The following is a 10,917-nucleotide window of genomic DNA, read 5'->3' on the forward strand; positions in this document are numbered from 1 at the left end:
TTTTTGTAAACTCAGCGGGCCCTCCAGTGGCCAGCACCCCTAGGCGGCTGCCTAAAGCTGCCTAATGGTAGCACCGGCCCTGCCCAGGGGGTGCCTAGCCCTAACCTCCCCACAGGGGTACCTAAGCCTAAACCCCCCTCCCCGTAGCCTAACCCTACCCCTCCACGGGGGGTGCTTATCCCTAATTTCCCCCTGGGGCCCCTAAAAATAACCCTCCTCCTGCGGCAAACAGCTTACAGGGCCCTACTTACCTTTGTTCAGGATGCCGGCTGTCGGGATTTCGTAGTCGGACTAAAGATAGGTGTCGGGATTTCGATGCCTATCTTTAGTCCTGGGTCAGGATTCTGATGTCGGGATTCCCACGGCTGACGTCCCGGGTGCCGGTAAATTAACTTCATCCCGATTCCATATTGTATAAATCATGCTGTTTGGTATACAGCATAATGAGTGGATGGTTTTTCTCATATGCATTAAAATTAATAGGTGAGTCAATCAGATTTCTCTTACACAAAGGTATGAAAATATATTAAATATTTTATTAATAGTTATACCTCACACAATTATTCTGCAGCACTTTAATGATGATCTTGCTGAGATGAGGAGGACTCAGCAGATGTTAAAGCTGAGATGTTATAGCTGAGTTGAGGAGGACACAGCAGATTATGTTGCTGAGATAAGGACACAGCAGATGTTATAGCTGGGATCAGGAGGACACAGCAGATGTTATAGCTGAGATGACACAGCAGATGTTATTGCTAGGATGAGGAGGACACAGCAGATGTTATAGCTGAGAAGACACAGCAGATGTTATTGCTAGGATGAGGAGGACACAGTAGATGTTATAGCTGAGATAGATGGTAGTAGAATGAGGATGGAGCCGGTTTCCTCTGATGTGATGTACTAGATAATATGTTACCTGCAGGGCATTATGGAGCCTGCATTGTCTTCCACCTGTCACTTGTATATGAGAATCCACGGAACAGGCGGTTCTCTCGTACAGACATCAGTGGCTCCTGTGATTCTGGCGGTGACAGCAGCTCATACAGGGGTATATTTTCCCTGATTGTAACTGGGGTCTACGAAGAGAAGATGAATCAGATTGGTCACATACTACAGATAAATGTCTAGCTCAGTGGTTCCCAAACTTTATTGAATCACGGCGCCCTAAAGTAACAGCATTGATTTTGCGGCACTGCGCCTAGGGGCAACCCCCCCAGTGACTTAAATGGGGGTACCATGAGGCTCTGCCCTGTTTTCCACAGGATCCTCCCTATTTCCCCAATGATCCGCCCTTTTTACGGCAAGCTTTGCTCCCTTTTCGGGCACGTGCATTGTAGGCGCCTGAAATATCCTGCACGGTAACACTTAAAAGTTGGGAGGTATGATAAAGTGGGTAACGCCATTGTATCAGCAGAACGTCGCAAATCTGTGACACAGAATATTCCTCCCCAAGATTCGATTGTGTGCAAAAATGTCCTACTATGGGCCATATTCAATTATTTTTGCACCCGTGATACTTTTTCGTATGCCGGACTTTTCGCCGACATTGCTAGTGTTGCATGCGTAAAAGTATCTTGCGCGCTCCCGCTATTTGCCGTATTCAATTCCAAAGGACGCGAAAACGCATCCCTCCAAAACTCTTAACAGGCGAAAAGTGTTGTCAGAATTGGGGAAATCAGCCTGACACCCCCCGAAAAATGCACTAACATTGGGGATCATCTAGATATCCCCGATTAGCCCTACTGAAGCTATTTGGGGTACTTAAGTGCTGTCAATTGCTCCAAAATAGCGGCTTTGCACAAGTGGTGAAGAATGGCATTAAGCAGTTTTTTTGGTGAAAATAAGTAGTCCTGTCAAATTTGGGGTACTTGAAAATGGGTGCTAGCATAGTTACAAATCACTGAAGTCAAGTTTTAAGTGCCGCCAAAAACACTCCTTCAGCGAACACCTCCCCCATACTTGCAGACCCTCCAAAAGTCTATTTCGCTAGTTTTTGCTCCCATTTTCAAAGTGTTTTTTTGGGGGTGTTCCTTTTTTTTGCATTTTTTTGATGCAGTTATCCTTTGGGGGGCTGTCCAAAGGGTGCAGAGTGGTTTCCGCACCTTTGCACCCCAAAACCGCAATTCTGCACTTTTTTCTGCCAGGTAATCATAGGCGAAACTTTTTCGCCTATTACAGTGCATTGACCTTCCGTGTACGCGAAAAGTCTTTGCAATTGAATACGGTGAATACTATTTCGCCGGTCACGGCTTTTCCACCTAATTGAGTACGGTCCAAAGTCCCTTATCTTTCATCATCATCATTGCACACAGAAGTCTATTGGATAATGTGACTGCATGGTGGGGTACACATTGCATAATAAATTCCCATCGTACTAATATACTTACAGGCTGCAATCTAAATGGGGGAGCTGTTTTTCCAGCCTCTAATTCCTCCCAGTTGATTGGGCAGAAAAATGGATGACCTGTCAGATTGCTGCACATCACCTGTCTCTTCATTGGAGACTTACATAGGAGCTATCGTAAAGAAAAACAGAAATGTATAGGCTGTTAATGGCAGATATGCACCAAATTATATCCTTATATCTTATGGCTCTTTATACACTTTAGGATGACATGTATACAATCCTTTACCTTTGTTTTCCAACTACATTTGCTGGAAGCTGATTCAACTTAACTGCTATTCTTCTAGTAAAATAATATTTGTGATGTTAATTGTCTGTGGAACAGTCAGGCCCACCAAATGCCGCGGTGGGCCCGGGTAACAGGGGACATGGCCTAATCTCGGGAGGCATGGCCACGCCCCCTTCCAGGAAAAAAAGAAGCTTTGCAGCACTGCGAATCAGCGCTGGGGAGGGGGGCCCTCTGAGCCCCCTCAGCCTGGCGCAAAGGGGGCATAGTCGCAATCAGGGGCATAGGAGACTGCTGTGGCTGCTGCTCAGCAGCCACGAGCAGTCTCCCACTGCAGCTCAGCACACGCCGTGTGCTGGGCTGCTGTTAGGGAGGGGTAGTGGCGCTGGGCCCCTCAGGAAGCCCGGGCAATCTGTACCCGCTCCCCCCGTCTCGGCATCCCTGGGAACAGTACCCGGCAGCCATGGAGCTGCTGCAGTGCCGCCTGGATCTTCCTTAGTTAGGATATTCCCGGCATTTAGCTTTATCCTGGTACCAGCTACCCCGCCCCCTCATCATGATGTCATGACAGCACATGTTTGGGGGTCAGGGCTGGCAAAGTGCGAATTCTTACCCTATTATGGCCCTGACTATCATTATTCTATATTGTATTATACTAGTATTTATATGAAAGTGAGTCCTCCAAAAGAGGGCACAATACGGCAAGTAATATGTATAACTAAAGATCTGATCAGTGACATTAAACCCTTTTCCTGCCACTGCTAAACCGACGCCATTGCAGCCAGGTCTCCTCCATACCATACTTTATGCCTAGCTAGTAATGACAAATAGAATCCATGTAATAAATCCAAAGCCTATTCCAACTGCAGCTTCATGATAGATGCCCTGTAAATGGGGCAGTCTTCTCAGAGCAAACTTCTCCCCTGGCCAACGAATACCCATCCTTCACTGCCGCAATAAACGCCGGATCTACCCCGGTCACTGCTTTGCGTAAAAGGGTCCTTGAAAAATAACCCGGGTTGTGTGACACAGGAATCCAACCCTGGTCTCTGAAGGACCCGGGTAATGGTGCTGTGTAAACGGCATGACCCAGGTCACGATGACCCGGGGCATGCCTCAAACTAGTGGATTTGCTGGCTTCAGAAGAGCTTGGAGTTGACATAATCTCCAAGCGTCCATTGTAAAACTGGAAGGAAGAGTCCAGGGTGTACGCCTAGACCAAGAAAATTACTGAGGTCCAGCTGTCAGTGTATAAGGGTAAAATCTGGCTCCGACCTGTGCTCAGTGTCCCAGGTTGGAGCTGGGTTTTTGGTGGAAAGGAGTGTTACATATTGCTGCCTTGCTGCTGTAGTTACAAATGAGGAGTATGGCTGTAACTAGGTGGGAATGCTGTGACTGCAGACATTTAGGGTTATATTTACTAAGGTTGCGGATTTTTTGAAGTGGAGATGTTGCCCATAGCAACCAATCAGATTCTACTTAACATTTATCTCTAGCACCTTATAGAAGATAATAGCTAGAATCTGATTTGTTGCTCTGCGCAACATCTCCACTTCTAAAACTCATAACTTTAGTAAATATACCCCTTATAGCCTATTCGTTTAGTGTGTGCTTAGTTATAATATAGGTCTTATTTCCTCTGTGACTCCATGTTTTCCGGACCCAGCTATATGCGTGTTTATACTCACTCTATGAAGGATGTTCCGGATCTCTGGATTGAGGTTCTTTGGATATGGTGGGGCGTCATAAATGACAGAATGCTCAATTTTGATGGACTCTTCACCGGCATAAAATGGGTAGGACCCAGTGGCCATCTGATAGAAAATGACCCCAAATGAGAAGATGTCCACCATGCTGTCATATGGGGATCCACAAAGTATCTGTGAAAATATGGAGAAACAAACGGTAAGTACATTGTCCATCCTGGCAGGATGCGTGCGTCATCCATAGACACAATGCTGGCTATTAAAGAGGCTGGGGTCCTGTCCAGCAGCTCCCGGAGAGCTGTGCAAGCCCCCAGGATGACAAAAATGGGGCCCCTTGCCGATAGGTCATGCCCCCTATTTTCGTCCGCATACGCAAATGTACCTCCTCCCGGAAATCAAATGTTGGGAGGTATGCCAATGTGTTATCCTGGCTCAGCACTGGTGGCGTAGTGGTCAGCATTACTGCCTCACTGCACTGAGGTTGCAAGTTCCATTCACAGTCGAGGCCCATTTTTGTGGCATTTGCATGTTCTCCCAGTGTTTGTATAGATTTACTCTCACACTACAAAAACATACTGGTAAGTTACTGGGCTTCTGATAAAATTATCAGTATAATTAGATGTAACCAGCCCTGTCCATGTAATAAAGGGAAAGGAAAGCAAAGGAGGTGAGTTTGGGCCTAATCACACTCTGGACAACAACATTAAAGTGGATGATCTATTCTACACACATAATCTACAGACATATGGCACAACAATAAATGTGGTGTAAACATGGAAATGGCAACATGAAACGCCTGATGAGGATGAATGTGTTACTCACCTCTGGGGCCATGTAACCTAGGGTCCCGACACACTCGCTGATCTTATTATGACCATAGATATTCTTCACTGCCAGGCCAAAATCCGCTATCTTCACATGGCCAGCTGCGTCCAGGAGAATGTTGTCCGGCTTCATGTCCCTGTGAGGAGAATGAGTGTAAGTTCTGTCGGTCAGAAAACTACCAGCTGTAGAACTTGGATTGTTGTAGAGAAAGCTTACCAGAGTCAAATAATAAAACCCATTAGAGTGTCACAGTGCGGGATGCAGCAATACAGATTTTGCTGTCCAACCTCCAAAAATTACTTTTTCGGAGGTTTGGCCGCTCACCACATATGCACCAAGCTCCGGAATTTGATACATTCCGGGCTTGGATGAGAAAGGCAATGCCATCTATAGATAGCTTTGCCCAATAGAAGCCTATGGGCTTCTATTCGCAACTCCCCCTGAGAGAGACCCAACTGGATCTCTCCCAGCACTCCCCGCGGCGCGTTTGTCACTTGAAGCATGCGCCAAAGAACTTTTGGGTCATAAACCCGGAAGTCCTTCTATCACAAAGGATAGCTCTTACTTGGAGAGCTGTCATTTGTGATTGTTTTCAAGCCTACGGCGTTGGTAAACGCCATTATGCTTGAGATGAGTGGTGGGATGCCTCTCCATAGTATGAAGATGGGACCAGTAACATGAGACGTGGTCACTAGGATGACATTAGCCGCAGATAACAGCTGCATACAGTCACTATCTGTGGGGTAGGATGAAGGGGGAGATAAGATGGTGCGTGGAGGTCTCCCCCATTCAGGTACTCCATGATGAAAACGACATTCTCCTGTGTAAGGGACAGAGAGCGTGGCAGCAGTTACATTATGCACATTACTCTGACACACAAAAAGCAATACTCACCATAATTGGGTGGCACTCCCGGCCACCTGGAAAAGTGGTCTTCCAACCGGCTACCGCCCAGCACACCACTGCACTCTCTCCACAGCCGTCCACTTAAGGGTGGTCTGGGGGGTGATTCGCGTAATCTCAGCATTGTATAGTGGGGGGCATGGCCACAATGACACGGTCAATTCCCCACTCTGTCCCCAATGCCGCATCATCTCCCAGCCATGCCCTCTCCTAAGCCGTGCCATGCGGGTGTGATCAGTGTGATCGGTCACCCAGAGGAGAATGCTGCTGCTGATCAGCCTCGCTGGTCCCACCGCAGCCCAACATACAGCAGAGGGGCTTTACTAGACCTAGGGGGGCCCCATAGAAAAATTATGACAGGCCCCCCTCCCCCTCCGCACACCCTCCCCAAACTCCCATCCTCCCCTTTCATGATTTACCTCTGCTCCGTGGTCGTGTCTTTCTTCAGCAGTGTGCTGCACAGGGCAGGCACATCTCTGGTCAGCTACATCTCTCCTCACTGACTGATGCTGGGAGGAGCCGTGCTGAGCCTGCTGGGACATCCCCGCATAATGGACAAGCCTCTTCCCAATATCAGTCAGGAGAAACAGAGGCGGAGCTGACCAGGAGGGCAGATGTGCCTGCCATGCGTGGCTCAGCATACTGCTGAAGGTTGACACAAACATGGCTACCCTGGTAACCTGACAGGAAAAGTGTTACCACTACCACAGCAACAATGATTGTGTTATTACCCTATTCCTCACACACCTTATTCAATTCAATTACATAATATATATATATTTGCAATAAAATAGCCAGCAAGCTATGGCATTGGATAGTCTGGCTGTGACCTATAGGAGGAAGGTGATACATCAGTATCTGAAAATGAAAACTTTTTTAAGGAACCGATGAGTTACTATAAATATTTGATTTTTATTAAGCAAAGCTTAAGAAGTTATTCATCATTGTGAGAGACTCCTACCGGTGTCTGGAGCGCGGCATATCCATGCGTGAAGAACGTGCTCTCTCCAGTTATTTCCAGGATGTCTCTCTCTATGAACAAGGTGTTCTTAAAGCTGTCCACTAATTTCCTCTTTTGTACTACTTTCACAGCCAGCCACTGTCCGGTGATGGAATGGGAAGCCAGCAACACCTGGATGAGACAAATAGTGAGGACTGGGACCGGAGGGAGCGGTGCAGTACGTAATGCAGGGTAGGCGATGCCGTGTCACTGATATAGCTACTTCATCAGCATGGGGGGGGGCACTATGGCATATGTGAACTGGGATTTCTGTGTGGCATAATGAGTACTGGGGGCACTGCAGTGGGCTTAACACATTTGTATATACATTTTAATAACATTACCAGCATACAGTATTTTATTGATGATTTTATTGGTAGGGGGCCCCACAAGTTAGTTGCCCTGGGGGTCCCACAAACCTTAATCTAGCCATGCAGGAAAAGTCCAAAAGCAAATATGGAGGAAGAACGGGGAACACGCTGCTGTTTCCTTCAGATTTGCCTTTTCAAATGGACCCCATTGTACAGGCATTTATGAAGGAGAGTTCCCATTGTGTATATAATGACTGATAAATAATATGATGTGCAAGTAAAGTAAAGTTCTTATGTCATCAGACGGTCTGTTCTATTTTCTGCAGTGTTTACAGAGAAGTCAGGAAAATCCCTACTGATCACTTACCTTCCCGAAACTGCCCTCGCCGATCTTTCCATGGAACGTTAAACTTTCCAACAGGTGGGAGGCAGCCGATGTCTCCGGGGGGCTGGCTGGGGGGATCTTATTTCCACCTTGTGACATAAATAGAAATCAGCATTTTTAACTGAAATTAACTTTGTGGGGGTTTTTTTCTGCCAATGTAACTTTTAAATGTTACAGATAATTATAGCATAGAGGGCGGGATGCATCAAGTCCAAAATGCGGTCAACACCCCGAAAACTGCTGTTTTCTGAGGTTTGATCACATTCCCCATATGCACCAAGCTCAGGAAAATAAAACTTTGTGGAGCTTGTACCCCATATCCTAATATAAGCTTACAGACTTCTTACTGAATAATACCCCGACTGGGATCTAACAGGATCCTTCCCAGAGTCCCCTGCAACTCACGCATGTGCAGGCCGGCAGCTGCACATGTACAGAAAGACTCCCGGATAATTACCTGGAAGTCCACACACTGCAAAGGACAGCTCTTATCAGAAGAGTTGTCCTTTACCATTATAATCGCAATTGTACATGCATTCTGCATTACTAAAAGCTGCTATGTAGGATGAACTATTAGGTACAGTATTAACAGTGGTGTCACAAGGGGGTGCGGGCCGCACCCAGGTGTCACCCGCCGTGGGGTGACACCAAGGTTCAGACTCCCCCTCAGTGACAGGAGCCGGGTGCTACACTGTATAATTAAGTGCAGCACTCGGCTCCTGACACAGGGCCTGATTCAGAGCCAGACGCTATTTGCGGACAGTCGTTCCAAAAAAGGGGCCGGCTATTTAAATTGAGCACTCGCTCTTTGCGGTTTGTTGACGCCTCTATGTCTGAGCGAGCGAACGAAAAATGCGCTCACTATTTTGTAAAGACACCCCTTTGCCATTCGCAACACATGTCATCTCCGGTATTTATTAGATTAATCAGGTACATCGAAAGGCATCTGAACTGCTCGCAGTGCTTGTGGTAGGTTTTTCTTACCGCTATCACTGCTAGCAGTTCAGGCTAAAAGACAACCAAGTGACGTGGTCGATGACGCTCCTTTACTAATTATGCACTCCCATTAAACGCCCTTTTGACCGTTTGGCACTCCTGCGTTCGGATCTCCACTCCCCGTTTTCAAGCACCTTCCCCTGTTACCACCCACAAACGGTACATTCTGTCAATCAAATTAGCAGCCCCTCGCTGTTTTGCGAGCGCACGATTTCCGACCGCAATGACTGGTTTGTGCATGCGCATTATGACCCATACGCATGCGCAGTTGTGCGAACATCGCTCAGAGCAAACGAGCGGCCGCTTACGAGCGGCTCTGAATCAGGCCCACTATGAGGGAGCCGGCACTGCAAACAGGACAGTCACTCCAGACCTCCAGCACCCCCTTTTCCCACTGTCTCCACTTAATTATACAGTCACCACGGGGGTTCGGGCCGCGAGGCCCTGCCCCTTTCCCGTGTGGCCCGCCCCCTATCTGTGAGGTCACGCCCCCTTTACGGCATCCTTCCTCGCACCAGGTGACACCAAGGGAGGGACGTCACTGAGTATTAATGTCATTTTTCTGTAGTACCCAGTCAGTAAATTATTATGTGGCCTTATCATATGTGACAGAGATTAAACAGATTAATAAGGAGTAGATCATCCCTGACTACAACATTGGCTAGGACAATAGAACAACAACGTGACTGGCTGAATAGTAATTATTATTCTCCATAACAATTCAAAACAAGTTATAAAGAGGTTGCAGAGAGCTGAGAAAAGACGTAAAGGGTCGTAAAGGTCATAGGGAAAGGCCGTAAAGTGCGACAAGAGGTAAGAGAGGGGTAAATGCATTACACCTATGAAATGTTGATGGTGGTGTAATGATGTTTATAGAGAAAGAAGGAAAAAAGGGGCTACCTATAAGGGCTGATGTGCACAGAGATGTACAAAGTACATACAGCAGCGTTGTCTTTGGTCAGTTGCTGTGTATAAAAACGCTAATGCTGCAGGAAGCGTCTTAGATGCCTCCTGCATGCCTGGGTGATCCGCTGCGTCCGAGCATCCGCTGCTGCGTCTCTCCCTCTCCGCTCCCGAATGGACGCAACCTGTCAACCAGGCTGTGACTTAGGAGTCACTGGGTGCAATGAGGCAGGTCCTGTTCTGCACATGTGCAGAGCGAGTCATTCGCATACACAGTCCCCCTACCCCTGGGTTTGTGTACAACTCTGAGTCAACCCCAATATGGGACAGAAAAGGTTAGGCAGAGAAATGCACCAGTTTGCTGCTAGCTCACGATAATTTACCTGTAAAATATAAATGTTTTCACTGTGTACATAGAGCCTGTTTTACTGTTGCACAGGAGAGCATCATGATCATGTCAAATAAATGTATCGCACAGAGCATGTGTACAATTTGCACCAGTATTGCAAGTTGCACATAACAAACACTTAGCACCCGTACGCTTGGTAAGGCGGATTTGGTTCTTCATGAACAAGTGCAGTAGCGTAAGATAACTTGCACCTCCCCGAGCAGCGCGCATATTTAGGGTTGGAGTTGTGTCTGATTGGTGCACTTTGTAGGTGGGTGCTTGGTGCTTATGCACAGCAGTTAGTGGTGTCGAGAGGAGGGGTACTCATTACTCATGTCAATTGCACATTGGGCAGGGAGAATGAGGAGGCTACTGCTGCTGAGGTGCTGTCTCCTCTCTCTCTGCAAGTGTTACGGGGAAAGACAATCCGCCCCACCCCTTCCCAGCCCACGGCGCATAGTACTTTGTAAACAGCACCTTAGTGCCTTCTTCCTCTAGGATATTGGGAGGGTCTCCTCTCACCTCACATACATCCTCCTCCTTATTTGTCCCGCTAGGAGCCTCTAGCTCCTTTGTAGCGCACCTGTTCTTCTTTGGTCGCTTTCTCTTTTTTGTTCTCATGTTTTATATTATATTATAATCAATATAATAATCACAAGCTCGCTAAGCACAAGAAAAGCACCTTACCACTTGAATTGGTGAAGATACAAAAAAGGGAGATTATGTTGCTAAGCTACTGAGCCAGCAGCCAGATGACATCGCAAAGCAGTTTGTGACATCACTGTCCCTAACACTCTTGGTGCTAAAGGTTGAGAATCTTTGGGGCTGTGTCTAATATATGTATATATATATATATATATATATATATAT

General features: G+C 47.0%; 1 protein-coding gene across 1 annotated transcript; it reads right to left on the bottom strand.

Moving 5' to 3' along the window:
- Nucleotides 1-660: 660 nt before the first annotated feature.
- Nucleotides 661-8,274, bottom strand: LOC148542759 (protein kinase C theta type-like). The gene is made up of 8 exons (XM_088467408.1): nucleotides 8,166-8,274; nucleotides 7,743-7,849; nucleotides 7,026-7,196; nucleotides 5,863-5,981; nucleotides 5,159-5,297; nucleotides 4,319-4,510; nucleotides 2,388-2,516; nucleotides 661-1,076 (listed from the first exon to the last, which is right to left on the bottom strand). Exons 1-8 carry the CDS (start codon nucleotides 8,272-8,274, stop codon nucleotides 927-929), a joined length of 1,116 nt encoding a protein of 371 aa, XP_088323534.1. The 3' UTR covers nucleotides 661-926.
- Nucleotides 8,275-10,917: the final 2,643 nt, after the last annotated feature.

The sequence above is a fragment of the Taudactylus pleione genome, unplaced genomic scaffold (assembly GCF_031769625.1).
Source record: "Taudactylus pleione unplaced genomic scaffold, aTauple2 ptg000009l, whole genome shotgun sequence".
Taxonomy (NCBI): Eukaryota; Metazoa; Chordata; class Amphibia; order Anura; family Myobatrachidae; genus Taudactylus; species Taudactylus pleione.